Here is a 19,825-nt window from a genome sequence, read left to right as displayed (position 1 = left end):
AGAAACTGATTCAGGAACATACTGTGAAATCAAGCAGATATTTGGGATGGAGGGGGAGGGTTACCACATGGACTTAAGTGTGTAGGCACTTAGGAGAGAAATTAGTATGGCTGCTAGCCCAAACTTGCGCTTACCTGTCAGCACAAATGCTAATGCATTGGATAAGAAAACTATCTTGACCTGAAAAATTAGCTTGCTTTGAAAGCAAGAATTTTTCAGCAAATTTTGAAGTAAATAGGCTAGGCTTTTCTGAACTACAGATTATAATTATTATTAAAAAAAAAAAAAAATCTCTGCTTGGAAATACTTTCTCAATCATTTTTCTTGAGTCTGAGTTGAAAAGAATTAAGGGAATGCAGTCAATTTGAAGTCCTATTTTTAATAGTTAAAATTACTGGTACTTGTCTTTGATTCTTGCTGCCATTTTGCATGATTTCATAATTGTGTGACTTTCTTTTTTCTCCTTCCACCCCCCTACATTTAAAAGAGATTCACGGGAATGGTAACGTTATATCAGTAAATAAATAATCTATAACTTTTTATAAATGTTGCTTGTAAAACTTAGCAGGAAAGAAATCTTGCAGCCAGAGGTATAATGAAGTTGATGTTCCTGTTGCACATCAGAGTCTAATGGTTTGTATTGCACATCTCTGTGACTGGGACTCCCTGCTGAGGTTGCTGAGACCCTCGTTTATGAGTTGAGCAGTCTTGCATGCTTTCACAACTTGGCATGTAACAAGGATTTTCACGTAAAACATTGCTGAATTACTTTCTGAATATGGTGGAATTCTTTGGAAAAGTAGGGAGGTAATTGATCATACGCTGACAGCTTGGGGCTCTGAGAAACGGTCAGATGGAGCGCTGAGATGCAGGAAAACAAACTTTCCAAGATGGTAACTGTCACCTAGCCAAGCTATACATCTTTTAAGCTTTTTAATCTTTGCTCACAACCTCAGCTTCTTAATCATTTTTTGCAGTTTCTGTGAACTTCCTTCAGATGTTGACTTTTCACTGGTGCTGTTGTGTTGATGGTATTCCAGGTGTGATCCTGAGCTATGGCAGTATTTCTTTTTAGAGTCCTTTAGAAACTCTATCCAAGGTGGATAGCTTCAGAACTTTGATAGTCTTGACCTTTGGATCAAGGACTAGTTTTCTTTCAGGAACACTCAGAATGTTCTCTGCAGCTAGAATAAAAGTATAGTGCCCATGGGAGCTAAGATGGCAATCTGCTTGGATATTGTGTATGTTTATAATAAAAATGTTTTGATGTCTCTGTGTTGTGATCCTAAGTATTGGTATAAGAAAGGATAATGTACTAAAGAGAAATATGCAGTTTCAGAGCAAAAAGAAGATGAAAGAATCTACCACTTGGTTTCTGAAACCTAACGTTCACTGATCATGCTTACAGCTATATTTGTTTGCATATTTGATCTGACTATTTAAGATCATGCTAATTGTCAGTCTCTGCAGTAACAGTATTTTGATTGACTTATTACACTTATTTTTAGGCATCTCTAGGTAGGGCTTTTTAATACATTGACAAGTGGAAAGAAGAGACAAGCATAAGTAAGGCTTTATTAATAACCTAAAATATAAAAGAATTTGTCAAAAATGCTTATGCTAATTTTACCAATGCTTTGTAACAGAACGTGGTCGTGGATCGGATTTTCTCTGGCATACAGCCAACTGGGACACCTCATCTGGGTAACTACCTTGGAGCCATTCAGAACTGGGTGAATCTGCAGGAAGAGTACAGCTCAGTGTTATACAGCATTATGGACATGCACTCTCTCACCATGCCGAAGGAACCAGCTCTCCTGCGTCAAAACATACTGGACACCACCGCTGCCATCCTTGCCTGTGGGATCGACCCCAAGAAGTGCTTCCTGTTCCGACAGTCACTGGTTAGTGCCCCTGTTATATTAGTATCATTTCTAGTTAAGTGGCTTTCCAGTCCTGTCAATGAAGGAACATAACATTACCAAATTCGTGTATCTTCTTCATATTTGTGGTCCTAGAAAATGTTAGCAGTGTTGAATTTCAAATTCATCCCTTACTGCTGTTCTGAAGAGGCTGAAACCATGATCAGAAAGTCCATTTTGAGAAAAATACATTATAAATTTCCCAAGCAGAGCGAGCAGCTTATGCATGTGTGGTAGACACTAGGTACCAGTCTTTCACTCTCCTGTCTCAGCAGGACCTGGGAAGAAAATACGATGAAACAACTTGTGGGCTGAGATAAGAACAGGGAGATCTCTCACCAGTTACCATCATGGGCAAAGAAGACCTGGCTTGATAAAGATTCATTTAATTTACTGCCAGTTAATAACAGTAGAGAGCAGTAAGAACTAAAAGCACCTTCCCCTGATTCACCTTCTACCTCCTTCCTGCAAATTGCACAAGAAAATGGAGAGGGAGTGTTACTGTCAGATAGCATTTCATCTCTGTGTCTCCTTCATCCTCACTTTCTTCCCCTGCTCCATTGTGGGGTCCTTACCACGGCATGCAGCCCTTCCTGAACTTATCCAACATGGGCTTTCAACAGGCTGCAGTTCTTCAAGAATTGCTTCAGTATGGGTCTGTACCATGCTGTCTATCCTTCAGGAGCTGGACTGCACCAGCACACACCCACCCTGGGCAGCAGCTCTTTCTAGATCACCTGCTCCTGCGTGGGCTCCTCTCCACGGGCTGCAGCTCCGGCCTGGGGCCTGCTCCTACGGGGGCTCTCCATGGGCTGCAGCCTCCTCCAGGCCACATCCACCTGCTCCACCGGGGGCTCCTCCCTGGGCTGCAGCGTGGAGATCTGCTCCATGTGGGACCCATGGGTGCAGGGGGACAGCCTGCTCCACCAGGGGCCTCTCCACAGGCTGCAGGGGAACTGCTGCTGCCTGCCTGGAGCACCTCCTGCTCTGCTTCTGCACTGACCTTGGGGGCTACAGGGCTGTTTCTTTCTACATTTTCACAATCCTCTCTCCCAGCTTCTGTTGTGCAGCAATTTTTCCCTTTCTTAAACATGCTGTCACAGATGCAAGATGTGAACACCACTGTTGTTCAGTGGCTCACCTCTGGCCAGCAGTGGGTCCCTTTTGGAGCCAGCTGGAGCTGGCTTTTCTCTAACATGGGGCAGCTTCTGGACTCTTCTCATGGAGGCCACCCCTGTAGCCCCCATGCAGCCAAAACCTTTCCATGTAAAACCAATAGAGTGTGTTATGAGTAACACAATGAAAATACCTGTTAATCATTAATTTAGCTCAGTAAGTCTCATTTTGTTCACTGTATGGTAACTCATAACATAGTCTGTGCAGCCATAAGGGCAAGTAAAACATGTTTCTATGCTTTGGTTTTGGCATTTACTACTCAATCTGCCAGCTGCACAATATCTCCTGCAGGTGATTGGCATGGTATGTTTTTTGTTAGTTCCATTATAATCACCAGTGAGTTCTGTCTTCTCTGGGATTTTTTTTTCTCCTCTTTAAATACAAGCTCCTTTTCATACACACCTTTGCCCACCTGATCTGGTAATTCGTATGTGATTGCTTCTTCTCCTTATTGTGCCAAGCAATAGTGGGCTTACCTTCCTACTTGGCATGTGTAAGCCTGGTCTAGCACACGCTGCATTTTCATGGGGCACAACTTATTCTCTTGCCCTATTAACTTTCTGTATCTGACTCTAAATTGGCAAACTTCTGTTATTTCCAACAGAGGCAGATGTATCATAGCTTATGCTGTTGTGAAGACATCTTTAAACAGATGTCCAACTTGCAATAGAACTGCAAAGGTGATATACACAAGGTCTGAATTTTATCAGTGAGAGATGAAACCCAGCTATTACTTTTTTCTTTTGAACGTGGTTCTTTACAGGCAGTTTCCTGTCATTGTCAAACTGCAAATGATAATCATAGGTCCGTGTCCTTGATGGATATTGAAACGATGAAGACAGATTCACTGCCTGCATCTTTTTTTCCTCTATCTTAGAAAACTAATCTAAGTAGATTACCACAGAATTCTAATGGAGATGTGCTTAAATTAATTTAACCTTTGTTCAAATCTGTTCATCTTTTTGAATAAAAAGCTTGGCTTTTAACTTGGCTCTAGCCTGACTTAGCTTCATTCAGGTTGAGGCTGACATTAACTGGAATATTCTCAAGATGAGTTACAAGCCAGCAATGCAGTAAAAAACAGTTTGGTTTGGTTTTCTTTTTTTTCTTTTTTTTCTTTTTTTTCTTTTTTTTTTTTCTGCAAGCAACTGAATAATTCAGTTAGTTACAAGCAACTAGAAACACAGATAAGGACTTTTCAGTGTGGAAGACAGATGATTTGCAGGTTATGGTTGGAAGGAAAGGAAATACAGGTTTCTAAAACTGAAGGTGGATTCAAAAAGGACTGGACAAAATAATCTGCAAATTCTCTTGGGTTCTGTTGCAAACCTGAGGTTCCACCTTTGCAGAAATAGCTGCCACCATACTTAGCCCATGTTAGGAGAGTATCTGTGCTTTTCTCTGTGCCTAAACTCATTTCTGTTGTTTGCTGTCAGAGGTGAATATTTGGTCTGATCCAGTGTTGCTATTCTTACATTCTTATGAGTTTTAAAGCTAAACTATTGCTTTCACAGGTCTTGCTAAAAGCCAACATGCAGAATTCCCTTGAACCTACCAGATTATCAATGAGGATCTTGCATTGCAGTTAGCCGTGGAAAGCATGTTGTATCTTTCACAATACAATTATACTGAGATAGAATCTTTGTGTCCCCAGAGAAAGTATCAGACTCAGAAAATGGAAGACAGGACTAAAAGGGACACTTCTGTAGAACCAATGCACTCAAAAACCAGTGAAAATTTTGGCTAGCTAGACTTGAAAAATGTTCAGCTTTATCAAACAGAAGTTGACAGCAAAGGTGATTCTTTTTTATGTTATGACAGGTTGGCTGGCCTCTGCTAAATATGCTTACTAGCTTTTATCTTAACTTTTCTGTGTGCCCTTATCAGTCCAGATAGAATGTTTTTTTCTTGTTATTTAATCTAAAGCATTAAATATACGCTTTCTTTGAGTGGTGTCTAATGCCTTGAACCATTGTCTTACTAGTACTTACCACATGTATCAAGAAGTGGCTGATCTTGGCAGGTTTTTGTAAGCTTGTTGTCACACTGCAAACAGCAGAAGTACTATGATAGTAGTTCATGAATAAAGACCGTTTCAGTAATGGTTCAGGCTGAAGTGGTTTGTTGACTTCCCCAAAATAAATCTATTCAAGCTGTATGTGGTGGTCAGGTATACACAGCGATGCACTCTTCATCTGTTACAATTACATTGGCAGGACCAGACATTTCTCTGGAAGCAATTAAAAGAAATATCTGCGTGTAGCTGTTGATGCGAGGAAAGGAGACAGGAACCTTGCTAATGTGATAATTGCATTAGTATGATAAAGAAATAGTAAGTTAAGGAATGATATAATATTAAGATGATTGTTCCTCAGAACAAAGGTGTAAGATGGATTGCAGTTATTGCTAATTAAGAAAGCTTACTGCCTGATTTTATTTTCTTTTTTAGATTTCTAATTGCTTAGTTTTTGTTTCTTTTTGTTTTGTTTTGTTTGTTTGTTTTTAAAAAGAGAGATGAAAAGGAGATGGCCTCTCCTTTTCAGCAACTGTAGCAGTCCCCAAGGATAGTTTAAAAAAGACTATTTTTGTTTACAGAGATTTGGCTGAAGTGTAAAGCAAAGTAACCAAAACTGGATGGATACTGATGTAGGTCGTACTTTCAGAGGACAGCAGAAAAGCAAAGAAAATCCCTCTGCAAATAGAGAAATGTTTTTTGTGTTTGGTGATTTGACAAAATGGCTTTCTGTTTTATCGGTTCAGATTTCTATTTAAAAGAGAGAGTTCTCAGTAGCTTAGCACAGCACAATTATTCTTGTATTTTCTGTTCTATCTTGAAAATTACAAAATCTGTAGATCACAGAAATGTTACTGCAGTTACTTCTGATTAACGCTTCTGTTCATTTTTCAGTAAACACTACACAATGACGTGATTATGAAATATGAACTTTTGTGTTTAATTACTAAAAACAGCTACAAATAATGACTGGAAACACCCTGATCCTGTAGCAGTAATAACGATTAAATTCTTGTAGTTTAAAACTAAGCTGATAATGGCAAGCTCCCACTAAGGGAATTGACCATGCAGTTGCTATTGAAAATGTTCCTGTATCCTTTTACTTTCTCTGAATCAACATGAGGAAGAATGGTCTAGAATCCCTGAAGGAGTTTTTTGGTTTGTTTTATTTTAGCTACTCTTTCTATTCTTTCTTTCTGCTGTTTGTGTTGCTTCTCTGGAATATGTTTGCCATATGTGAAGAAAAATATTGATTACTTTGTTTCTCCAAAGGCATGTGCATTTCGCAAGGGTTTCACTGTCGGTAGTCTTTTATTTACAGCAGGGTTTATGCAGATCAAATCTCTAATCCAGAACTATCTGAAATACCTCCAAAGTTTTCCCACATTTTATCGTCCATTCCAATGCAAGAAAGAGACAGAAGGCTGAATAATATTAAACATGAATTGACTGCTGGGAAAATAGCGTGGCGAGAACTGATAGCTCTCAGATTTACGCTAGATCCAAAAGGTGCTGTTGTGATAAGGATACAGGTTGCCTTTGAGTCCCCAAACTTTGATGTGCCTTGCAAGGAAAATGAAATAAAAGTAAGTGGAATTTTGTATAGGCTGATTTCTGTCGTGTTACTTTGAGGTCATATGGCATCTGTTCTTAATTGTCATGTGTATAGCTCGGTTATCTACAAATGCACAGTGCTAGTTTGATGAAAATTAGGCGTGTATGCTTCAGAATCTACCATTTGTAAATTGCAGTTTTCCGTAACATACATAAACAGAAATTGAATGTCTGTCTGAATATTTGGTCTACATATATAGCTGTTCTCCGAATACCTCCCACACCCATGTTACCTTATACAAGTTTGATCTCTAGCTTAGGTAAATAGTGGCTGGAAAGAATAGATGATGATAACTTGAAAATATTTAGAAGACAATGATGAAGATTTAGGGTAGTGTTTGGAATCACTCTGTCTGTGAAGGGTTATAAACAAGCACACCTAGTTAAATTAACTAGGAAGAGACAACTGTGGAATATCTTGGATGCTCTAATGGAATCCTAGTGAGTGAAGATCTTTCATTGCAGTTCTTTTAATTACATTTTCTTAGGTAGGAAGACAAGTCATAGAAGAGTGACAATATCTGTAAAAACAAAAATAAATGCATATTTCAGAATTATTAATTTTCATTTGGAGTGCAGCTGCAAGATGTATGAAACTGTCTTTGCTCGTAGAGAAAATAATATCAGGATACGCTTTCAGTGGCTGCCTTTACCTATCAGGCATAAAATGGAAGTTAGCAGAATAATGACTTACACAATGTATCCTAAAAATACTATAAAAAAGAATAAATATGTTCCTTAAATTGTACCATAACTGATAAAAAGCTGTAACAGTCATCTTTCATAAAACAGGGAATTTTTTTACTAAAACCAAAAAGCACTACAGGGAAGAAAAGAAGACTAAGCAATCTGCACACATGGTAAGCTTAAAGGGTATAACCCATTTTCTCTGATTCCTGGTAGATACAATGCACATTTCAGTTCTTACCCATAACCATCTTGTATCTCATCTGCTTCACAGTCAAAACGATTTTAGAAACTGCTGTTGCTTTTATGTGGTCCCAGGCTGTTCTTCCTGTCCACCTACCTATCCTCATCCACACATGCAAAATGTCCCAATAGAAACTAGAATTCTATCAGAGTCGATTCAGCAGGCAAAGGTTGATATGCTGCACTAACACTTCTCTGAGAAGTCCTGTGAGTTTCTGGACAACTTAACTTTCAATTTCTGGGTGGAAAATTGCAGTTTTCAGCCTTCTGGATGGGGTGATTTATTTTTTTTAAGTATAATTAGCTGCAGTATTCTTGCAATGTGCAAGCAAATTGAAGCAGTAACTCTTGGAGGTGGGAATTTGCCAATTTGTCTTAGCCCTAACTCCAAAAGCCAAAATACGACAATTTAAATGTGTGCACTAACAGTTGCACTGCTATTATATTCCAGAAATATCCAGCTGCTTTGTTTTGTGGGCAGAGTTTGAATAGATTCTTGTCCAATTTTCAGAGGGCCTTAAAAGCTTCCATTGCATCAGGGCTTATAAATTCATTAAAGTCCATTAGTTTGCCATAGTCCATTGAAAACTTCCTGTCATAAGAGGAAGTATGTAACTAATTTAGCATATTATTCTGCTTCTCTCATCCCTGTGTTTTCTCCCTCATAGGACTGAGTTAGACATAACCAGTGCTCAGCAGAAAGAAAAGTTATGGTTTAGTAGTGTGGGGTTTTTTTGTTTGTTTGTTTTGGTTTTGGCTTTTCTCTTCTGTAATTTACCTGGTTTATTTCATACTAGGATGTAGCTGTTTATACGTTCCTCTCCACCAATCTTCTGGACACACCAAACTGATTACTCAGACAGTATTGTGGGTTCAACTGGAAAAATGTTTTGAAAATAAGTTCATTTGGTATTGAATAAAGGGAAGAAAAAGATTGTCTGGACGAAATGAGTCTTCTTTAACCCTCTGGCAGGGTTATTCTTGATGAGATTTTGGGGGAAAGAGGAGCCCGATCCTATTTCTGTAAGTTTTAATCAAATATAAATGAGGGTAAATTATTAAATTGGTGGTAATGAAAGCTGTAAATACCGATGGATTTGCCAGCAATAGCTAACCATCCCTCCCCCACAATTTTCTATGTTGCTTGACTTATGTTCTTTAAGTGAGACACTGCCTTTGTAACCGTGAACTTATTTCACCCATGCTACAATTGTTTCTTTGAATGGGAATTTGGGATGTCATGTTAAATTTTCTGTCATAAGAGTTTCTCACTGGGTGCTTCAGTTGCTATGTGCACTTAATTCAAGAGCAGTCTAATTTGTCTTGTTCATGGCTCCATTATTCTTTCTAACTGTATAATATAAACATGCATTAACAAGCATCTTGAACATAGTGCTTGCATTCTTAGGCATTAATAAAATCTTACTTCTTGTAGAAAAACAAATGTGGGGAGAACTTTGTTATAAAAGGCCTATTGAATTTCTTAGAAACACTAACTGGTATGTCTAGATGAGACAAAAATCCTCAAAAATGTTTTCTCTCTTTTGTAGTTTAGGAAGTGTTCTGTCTTCTGTCCCCACTTTTTTAGTACACAACTATACAAAATATCTTTCCAGACCTGTTTATTTGTCTTCTGCGCTGTCAAAAACTAATCTTTGAAACTTTGTACCCATTTAAAATGTAGATCATAATGAGGTTACATTGCTGATGGGAAGCTGCTTCCACATAGCAGACATGCAGCAAGTCTGAAGTCCCTTATAAAGAAGGGCATAGGTTGCAACTTGAGGAAATCCGTCTTCAAAATGAAACAGTGAATCTCTGTTTGCAGGAAGCCTCTTCAGCTGCTGACACAAAACTTTGTGTAATAAGCATCAGAAAGCTCGGTACCATTGTTACCAAGCTGCCTATTTTCCTGTCTGCTTGCAGAATCCATGCCTTTCCCTCTGTTCCTGAATCTCGTAGCTTGCTCTTCTCCTCAGCTGTATGTTTCAGCATAAAAAGCCATCTAGAATTACTTGGACTCAAAGTTGCTATTGGTTTTCCATGTCATCAACTCTGGCTGTGGCCAGGGGATAGCAGTAATAAGGGAATAGCTGGGGTCAAGAGCTAAGTAGTACATCTGCAGGGAGAAGCCCTGAGGTTGTACTTCAGCATATAGCACTCCAGAGATGTTCCAAGCGTAAATTGTGATCTAAGTTTAGTAATGTTGAGTGGCTGCACAAGTGAACAATTAAGAAGCTATTTATGAAGAGTAAGGAGCAAGGTACTTAGCCAAACGAAGAAACGGAGATCTCTGTACCTTCTAGCTAACGGTGCATTACCACTTGTAAGTGGTAACCTTTGTTAAAAGTGTGGTTTTAAAATAATAATTAATAATAATAATAAAACCTGACTGCAGAATGGAGTGTGTTGGGCCATGAGGAAGGAATGTCAGTCGTTTGTTCTGGAAATAACTCTTTGAGTAGTGATTAGCAAGCCAGTCGTGGGGGATGCGTAATGCAATGGAAATTGAAGGAGGAAATGTGTTGCTGGTAATAGCAGAGAGATGACCATCTTGACCCTTTGAGAAATGTTGATGGGTTTTACAGACTTTTAAAGGATTAGGAAGGAAAACTGCATTAAAATGGGCAAGAGGGAAGAACAGAAAATGGGTGGAAACAATGTATTTACAGAGAGAAGCAAAGGGTGAGATTTGGGCTGTCTAAAAAGCAGAATTCAGTGTACGGATCTGCTTAAACTTGTTTGTGAAAACTACAAAATGCAAAATAGTTGTCACTGCCAGGGAAACAATAAATAGAGGATTTACTAGACAATTAGTCCTCCAATTATTGATTAGAGAAGCTGAATATTTAGGACAGGAAGCAGTATTATTACAGTTCAACTATCCATGTAAAAGCTTTATAAAAGGCATACTGGTAGCATTTTTGGATGCAACAGATGATGCTTCCTAGTTTTAAAATCCATGAGAAATGATGCCATTCTCGGTTTGTTTTTGTTGATGCAGAAGACCTATCTAGATCAGGATGTTTTAGTGGAGTCCTATCAGTACTAGGCACCATTGTAGTTGGAGAGATCAAATGAAATAAAGTACACAAATGCTCAATTTCAAGAAAGAGAGCTAGCTGAAAGTGAAGTCCAATTGTCAAAAATATATTAAAAAAAGTGTGAAAGCTACCTCCATCTTGGAGGTAGTATTTTAAAAAACGAACATATATATGTATATTTTTAAAAATATAAAATATGTAGCACCACTCAAACACCTCAGTAGTCCAGAAAATCCCTTTCCCAAAGAAAAGGGATTGCCCAAGTTTGTGGGCAATGCTGAGCTCTTTTTGGTTTGTTAAATGCTATGGCAGGGGAAAAGAACACCAAGAGGATTCATAAAACAAGATTAGGTAGGCACACTGGTGGCAGAAGAGCTTGAAATACAAAGTAAAGCATCTACCTAAAAGTAGTGTAAACCCTTACGCAGTGTTGAACTTAGTCACAACTCAATAAAGTCTTGTGGAATTGTTGAATTGTGCAATACAAGAAGTAGGTGGCATTTACAACTAGTAATGAGAATTTAGTGGATAAATGAAAGTATTTTACCCACCAGGTTTGAACCTCTGGAACTTGTTGCTGTGTGAGGTTGTGGAGTGGGTAGTACCGGAGGTTCAAGAAGGCAATAGGCCCATTCATGGGGAACATGGATACTAATGAGACTAGGCCATAGACGATAGCTTCTGATTTTCCCTAGTACAACTGTTGTGAATGCTGGTGAAATATGAGGGGAAAGATACTGCAGGAAGTGATGGGCTCATATGTGCTCTCTAAATTGCATTTCTTGTTTCCACTCTTGGAAACGAGTGCTTGGCTACAGGTACCTCTGCTATGATCCAGTATGATATTTCATAATGTTCCTATGTTTTGGTTGCTTAATGCAGACCTTCAGTCAGATTTTTAAACAGAATGGTGGTGGGGAGAGAGAGGAGGCAGGAGGCTAACAGAGCTTGTCCAAGAGACAATCTATTGCTATTGCTCAGTGCCAGAAAGGCAGAGGTGACTGGGCCTTTGTTTTACTGATATCATATACGTATCACCTTACAGTTTCTTTGTATCTGTATACAACTTTGTAGTTGTACAACTCAAAGTGGTAGAGTACTGTAGCTTGAGAAATCACATTTCAACTGGTGCACAGTGACCGACCAATGCACAAATTACCTGTCCCTCTTGCCAAGTAAAACACAGTAGCTTAAACTGTGATTTAGTCTGACAAATGATTTGTGGTTTAGGCCTAGTACCTCTTGATTCACAGTCAATTACTGCAATTTGGGTGATGAACGTTAACCCATTAGGCTCCAGTACATAATTTTTTTCTAGCTGAAATCTCTACCCTACTGTGCATTCTTTTATATTTTCTCCCCTTTTCATCAGTCTTTTTCTTCACAGTATTCAGAACTCTCCTAGCCTTGCTTAGGAAAAGACTGGGTTGCTTTTGAAGTTTAGAAGCAAATATAGCTTGCAGGAACCCAGAACTGTGGAATCAACTCAACAAATGCTGTTTAGATCACTTGGTGTTTTGGTAACTGATGTAATGTCAAAGCCCCTGATGCAATGAAACACACATGCAGTCTTGGCTGTGGAAGCAACGTCTGACAGAGTCAGATCAATGACTGCATAGTTTTAAAGGGAGTCCTTGTCAACACAAGTGCAACAGAGCACCATCTTCTCTTTATCCGTGACTAGAAGAAAGGAATGAGAAACCACTTTGAACCAGATGGTGATTCCTCCTAGATGAAATAGGAGTCTGGGCTTAGTATTTTCTATGCAGCTCAGTTTACTCCTTGTGTCTTGCAGAAGATACATTTGGTGCATCTTGATGCACTTTGTCTTGTGCACAGAAAATAGCAAGTCATATAAGCATGAGGAAATTAAAAGAGAGAGAGAAAAAAAAATCAACCAGAAATACTTCATATCTCTCACTGGGATTTTGCCTTGAGGTCAGATACCTTTATGCAGCATTGGCAACCAAAACAGTCTAATGACTGTTAGCTAGGAAATGACTTAATATAAAACGTGACAACAAAGGAATTGCCATTAACAATGCAAGTTCTTACTTGTTAACAAACATTTCTTACTGCCTTCCATCTGGGAGGTTGTATCATATTGTGAGCATAACGCTTTGAACACCTTCGAGATGGTTAGCATGCTTTTAAACGTCCAAACCTGCCAATATTGAAAGGAGCGAATAAAATTTGTAAGCAAAGGAGCAGAATACAGATCACCTTGGTTTGTTTTTTTTTTGTTTTTTTTTTTTCTTTTTATCTTATAGCTAACTAGCAACAGATCAAAATGGCTAGAAAGATGTTAAAGAACAGAGTATGTATCAGCAAAGCTTGCCTGTTTTTTATAAATCCTGAAATTAATATTGAATATGCAAAAGCTGAGGGATGTATGTCAAAAATCTAAATGTGGATTCATCCAGCATAGGTTGCTGCACAGCGTGTTTCTTGTCTTGGTCTGTAGATTGTCTTCCTCTTAGGAAGAAAGGAATATCACTCTGTCTAATGTGTTTCTGAAACTATTAAAATTTCACTGTTGTGACATTTTCCCCAGAAGGTTAAATGAAGACTTTGTTGTACAAGATTACAAAGGGTCTTCTTTCTCTCTCATCTTTTAAAAGGGCCTGATCCTTCTCTTCCACCTCTAAATAAGTATTAGTTTTGATAGGACTGCTGAACTGAGGGGCAAATTAATGCGCTATTCAGGCTATACTCTAAGTTCAACACACAACTTCTGCTGTTATCACTGTTACTCAGACAGTGGCAGTGTAATTAAGGCCTGTTGGTGCACTGAAAGCCCTGACAAACCTCACCAGGGCCCTCCACCCATGCACCTTCTGCCCATTGCCCCAGGGTCTCCACCTAAGCTCAGACTGTGGCCCCTGATCTTCACCTGAGCTATGTCATGGTGTACCTGTTCTCAGTGCTGTATCTACTGCCCTGGTTTTCTTACTGGGCTTCCTGGATTGCCCACAGAAATGGCCTAAGCCTTTAAGTTAGCTTGTCACTGCTGACCTCAGTGAAAAAAATGACAAAAATAAATGATTTTCTAATCTTTGATATTGTTTATCTATTTTGATTTCAAGGAAATACACATATAAATGCAGAAGAATAAAATACATTCTGACTTTTTACTTCCAGGTCCCTGAGCATGCAGAACTTGCCTGGATTCTTGGGTGCATAACTAATGTGCCACGTTTACTACGCTTGCCCCAGTGGAAGGTATTTATGAACCATTTAATAAGTTGAAAGGAAATGTGTGGGAATTCAGTAGAATTTTTGTCCTTGAAATATTTGTTATCTGTGAAGTACCAACTGTATCTTGGTTGTCCTTGCTTTTGGGTTAAACAATTCTCTAGTCATATGGTGGAAAGAGGAAAATGCGTATTTTCATGTCTGTTGCTATCAGTGAATGTGTTCCTGTTAGAAACTACAGGATAATATTTTTGGCAGAGACTAGCAAAAGCTGTACCAGATGGAAGAGTTGTTTAATTAGTTTTATTAAACTGATTTTTTTTTTTTAAAAAAAAGGACTTGTTTCAATGTTTGTTTAATAATGCAGAAAAGTACAAGATTTTGTAGTGGAAGCCTTGCTTATTAAGGAGTTCCATAAAGGGAGGTGGCTGTTCTGTAGATTTTATAGAAGAGGATGCAAAAGAAACATTTGCTGGGAGAGGAGTATAGAAATTATAAATATTAAAAGTGTGCCAAATGATAAAGTTAATGCACCTTGAATGTTTGCCTTTACAAGTTCCATGCTCATCTTAATCTTGGTACTGTATCAGCATTACTGTATCAACTGCATTCTTGCATTTAATTTCCTTGGATTTTATTTGGCATTTAGTAGGCAGAAAAACCAAACGGCAGGAGAGAGAAGTATCAAAAAAGGGGGAAAAAATCTTAAGAGCAGTTTGGCTTGCAGAGTTCAGAGCAGTCCTAAATACCTCCAGATGTTTTCTTTTTTTTCCTGTTTTTCTTCTTAATTAAATAAAAACAGTAAAACTTAAATACAGCAACCAGCGTTAATGCGTGGCATAGATTAAAGCCAACCTTTTTAAACCTGAGGTTCTAAAGTTAAACTCTTAAGTCCTACTTTAACTGTATTGGCTTTCCAAATCTACAGATAGGTGTTACAGGTGCTAGGTTTTGCAGAGTAGATTTCGTGGGGATGAAGAGAGAATCTGTGTGATAGGGTGAGGAAAAAATGAAAGATATTTTCCTCTTAATGAAATCACTTAGGTTGTAGAGTTTTAGTGTAGTTAACTATGGTTAAAAACAAAAAGTAGATATGCTGCTGCTATAACATACTGAGTATCTTTAGCTGGAATATCTTGGTTTCAGTGACCAATATCCTGGAGTGGTAAAAGACTTCAGGACAGAAGCTGGTTTGTGTGGGGCAATGTGAACTAATGGAGAGAACACTGGACCCTGCCTCTGTAGTTCTGGGTTGTCACTGGCCCTCCTGGTGACTGCGATCACTGCATATTGATCTCTGGTCACTGAAATGCAGGTGGTTAATGCCTTTTTATATTTACACTATAAAGTATTTCAAAAATGTACAGCTGAAAATGCTATTTAAAAAGTAGGGGTTATCATAATAAGTGTAATAACCAACCTGACCGTTTTTTGTTTGTAAACGTTTGGTTAGTAGGTCAGAAAGCAAGCATAAGCCTGTATTCTCTTCCTACTACAATATTAGAGCAGTGTAGGAAAATGCATATCAAACATAAAATGGTATGTGTGTATTCACAAAGAGCAGATTTTACATGACACACTTTTCTATAGAGTTACACGATGAATGAGCACTACCGCTGAAACACACAAATTAGTTGGAGCTCTAATTAATTAAAATCATGGACTTTTATACTGTTAGCTAAAAAGGTGATTTATTTTTGTTTTTCTTGTCCAAACAGATGAAGCGTGCCAGTCAGAGTAATGGTGGAACTGTTGGTTTGTTGACTTACCCTGTGCTTCAAGCAGCAGATATTTTGCTGTACAAGTAAGAGTCATAATGTGAGCCCATGGGCAATGTCTGTTCATCTGCTTTAAAATGAATGAATGTTCATCAGGTCAACATGCTAACTTACTAAGTGGGGAGCTGGGTGTGATTAGATCAGAAGATTGGAAATGGATGACAACTTTTTCCCTCTACAGTGGCCAGTTTAAATCTAGCTTAGGTTGAAAGCAAAAGACATGACTGTAAACAAAACAAAACAAAACAAAAAAAAAGCCAGTCAATCTCAGAACGACTCTTGGGAAATTATAGCACACAGATTTTAATTATAGATATTACATATTCACACACATTTGTACATATCTTTTCTTTTTCAAGTAGTTATGCTTTATTTCATGCAGTGCAAGTTCTATAGAACCTAGCTGTTGAAGCTTGCTGTACACTGTCATGCCTGGTTATATTTCATATGTTTTAAACTGTCTCCATAAGTAAATGTCAGAAGTATTTCGCTGTGCATTAATTATTTTTATGTTTCAAGTGTATGTACTTTGAATTTTTTTGAAGTGAAGTTGTGAATATTTGCTGGAATACTGAAGTTATATGCAGAACTATAAAGACAAAATAACTAAGATTTGTGAGTTGTTAACCAGAAAAACATATCTAGAGAAATTTAATCCTAAGTAATCATTAGTAGGGGAAGACAGTAACATAGGAAGATCAGTAGATGATATTTCTAATTAATTTGAAATTTAACTAAAAATAATGGGAAGGAATCAAAAGGAAGAATTAGAATTTTAACATTAAAATAATCTTTTATATATTGAGACCCATTTGATTGTCAAGCAGTACTGTAGGGTGAAATGTAGACAACATTATCAGAAATTACCTTGCTTTGATTGATTAATTTCAACCATGTATGCCTCTTCCATCTCTAATAAGATCATGTGATTCATCATTCTTTAGTGAAGTCTGTGTTTTGTTTGCTACCATGTGTATTAACAGCAGGTTGTCCAGACAGAGTGCAAAACAGGGAAGTGAAAGAGAAACAATATCTCTTTGAAGAAGTTTCGGATAGTATTTTTAATAAGAAATGTTTTAATGTAAAAGCATAATATAGGGAACAAGAATAAGGGAGAAATGGAAACACAGGAAGGGAACAGCAGTCACGAAGAAGAATTAAGAACAGGAGAAGGGGATAAACAGTACTAATTCAGATGAACCAAGGATCAAAGAAAAAGGAAAATGGACAGAAGGTAAATATATGACAGAAAGGAATAAAAATAGCAACAGGACAGAAATATTAAAAAAGCAGCAAGGGAAAAGGCAAAGAATCATGCAGAGACATTTATAAAAACAATATGTTTTCTGTTTAGTGGCAAACTTTGTGAATATGGAACCATTTTGGCATATGGAAACATTTCTTTTGACCTGCTTAAAGTATATTGATTATAGTAACTGATTTTCTTTCTGTTAGTTGTAGGCCACTGTGATTTCCTATTGGCTACTGTAACTGTTTTTAGGTTGCTTTGCTGACTATTTGGTGGGGGATAAAGGTGGACAAATTGATTCCTGGATGTCTGCCCAGTAATTCAGAATCGGAAGGAAGAAGTACCGTGTTGAACTGAATTTTTCTGGGAACTTGAAAGATGCGTAGTGAACTTTCTTACACTGGAACGTATCCAGGATTCAGAGCTGAATACCCTGCAAGCGTTAGAAAAAAAAATCTGCTTGGAGGAGGGAAGAGTAATCAAAAGCTGGCAAAATTTCAAGTCAGCCTCATCTAAAGAATCATATATATTTTTAGCGAGTATGATTAACTGTGGGAAAGAATCACCAGGGGAAGTAATGGATTCTTCACCTCCTCATGTCCTCAGACGCAGATTATATTTTCCTCCAGAATTTCATTCAAGCTATGGAGCTCAGTACAGAAGATCAGAAGATCAAATGATCCTTTGATCCTAACAGCCCTAATCTAGGAAAGATAACACTTATGGTAGTAGAAATGCTGGCCCACGTGATATTTATAAAATCATGACCCATGAGGAAGAACCACTCTCTTCTTTCCTTCCCTTGGTAAATTCATAGTACTAACTTCTCAACAACAGTTATGTCTTCCTGAGATTTGACAAGGCAAGGTTGGACTTTATGCCTTGCAGATCTTTCTTGCTTTGTTCACACACTCTAACACATGCTCTTTGATCTCTAAAGAGACAGCAGGAGATACGACAAAAACCTTTCTTTGAGCTGAGTTTAATTATTTGCTCTCACTGGTTTCTTTACTATATGTGTTTTTGTGAAAAAAAAATATTTTTACCCTTGGAATTGTGCTTCCGTTTAGCACAGAAAGCAGATTCACACTGGGATGCAGTCTGTTCGGGATCTTGTCCACACAGCACCTATATCTAGCTGGGACTGTGTGTTTGGCTTAGTCTGGCTCTTAGTCATGGCAGGAGCTGTGACAGTCTTGAGTAACATTTCAGCAGAACCACAGAGCTTTGCTGAATTTCCTGTATCTGTCTTTTATTAAAAGGTCGACACATGTTCCTGTTGGAGAAGATCAAGTCCTGCACCTGGAACTAGCCCAAGATATAGCACAACATTTCAACAAGAAATACGGAGAATTCTTTCCTGTGCCCAAAGCCATTTTAAGTGAGCTGGTCTTGGTGTTTTATTTATTTATTTATTTATTTACCCCCTAAATTGCACTTCAAGGCTGAGGATGGATTTAAATATTGTGGGAACAGTTTCAGGTACAAGGAAAAGAGAATTCTCTGATGCTAAAATGGTTGACAAGGGAAAAACTGACAGCAAAAGACTAGCGGCTATGAAAATGAACTACCAAAATGGACATAAGTCTTTACAAGGCCTTGGTAGAGAAATGTATGCATTGAGGGTCTCTCCTATATGTTGCTAGTTCAGGAGATGTTTAAAGAACAAGATAAGACCCCTTGCAAGCAGAATTCTGTAGTTTCTGAATGGTAATATTTACATTAAGCATGCTAAATAGCTCGTAGGTTTATTGCTACAGTGTTCAAAAAGTGCTCAAGTGTGTTTAATTTATACTTGCATATTTCAGTAAGGGTCTTTTATAGAGCTTAGACTTGCTGTTTTTTGATCTTAGACTAAGGGAGACTTATAAGGAAAATCTTCTCAGCCATTTTGAGCTACAAGGTCATAGGCCGGGGGGTGAGGGGGAGTCAGATGGCGCAAATGGCATGTTTGTTAAGAAACGTGAAAAATTGGGCAAGGAAGAAGCATTGCATCTTTGTTGTAAGTAATGTAGAGGAATGCACAGCAGAGACCTTCGCCCCCAAAAGGGCAAGGAGCTCTCACCTTAAAAAAGACAGGCAGTAATAAACCTTTCTCAGTTTTCAAGCCTCAGTGACAAAAATGGTGTTAGACCTAGAGTGGGGTTTAAAGAATACTGATTATTGCAAGCCCTGTAGTCTCTAATGAACAACTAAATAGTAAGCACTGTAATGAGGAGGTGAATGTAGCCTATGGCACAGGGGGAGACTGTTTAGCAGTAAGCCAAAAGCTCAAACTGGAAAAAAAGAAAAAAAAACAAAAAAACTTTTCACTTTCCTCATGAGAAGAATACCTTAATAAGTGCACAGGTATACACAAACCAATGACATGACACAGATTAATGGAGCAGTTAAGGAGTTACTCAGACTCACTAACTGTAGGAAGCTTAATTACCCAGGCTCCTTCAAATTTTCAGTAAAAAGACAGACCCTTCCAAAAGGTGACTCAGAACAGACCTCGTTCTGGGGCAGTCTGAACTGTACCCCGTCCTTACACTGAGTACATAATCAATCAATGAAGTGTACACAATTAATTTAGTTGGTTGTATTAGATGTATAAAAACGATTGGTGTGAATACTTTCTAAATTAGAGGTACTTTTGTGTATACTGTGAATCATGTTTCTTGGTGAAAGACTGAAATAGTTCAGGTTGATTCTGTTAAATAAAATACTTTGCAATATTTCCCTAATGCTGTTATTCTATTTCATGTGCACACATTTATCTTAGTAGTTTGTACAATAGCCACAGCTCTGTCTGAGCAGTGACTTCCCTTTAATGGAGCTGGTTAGTCTATGGTTAGGGAACTCTTGAGAACCAGCTGTCTTAATTGACGGTCAGGATAATTACTCAAATGCTTGGTGAT

General features: G+C 38.0%; 1 protein-coding gene across 4 annotated transcripts in view; it reads left to right on the top strand.

Annotated features, from left to right (window-relative positions):
- WARS2 (tryptophanyl tRNA synthetase 2, mitochondrial) overlaps positions 1-19,825 on the top strand; it is a 51,769-nt gene that overhangs the window by 20,238 nt on the left and 11,706 nt on the right. For all 4 annotated transcript variants that reach the window (XR_014318431.1, XR_014318432.1, XM_082771215.1 and 1 more), the window contains 4 exons: positions 1,647-1,904; positions 13,842-13,922; positions 15,614-15,699; positions 18,185-18,303. Coding sequence is in view for 2 of the 4 variants with exons in the window: in XM_082771214.1 (XP_082627340.1) it covers positions 1,647-1,904; positions 13,842-13,922; positions 15,614-15,699; positions 18,185-18,303 (544 nt within the window). In the remaining 2 variants the exon portion in view is untranslated. The remainder of the gene's footprint in view (positions 1-1,646; positions 1,905-13,841; positions 13,923-15,613; positions 15,700-18,184; positions 18,304-19,825) is intronic.

This window comes from Aythya marila (assembly GCF_965140915.1).
Source record: "Aythya marila genome assembly, chromosome: 1".
Classification (NCBI taxonomy): Eukaryota; Metazoa; Chordata; class Aves; order Anseriformes; family Anatidae; genus Aythya; species Aythya marila.
The sequence above is the reverse complement of the archived record's forward strand: the minus strand, read 5'-3'. Positions and strand labels throughout refer to the sequence as shown.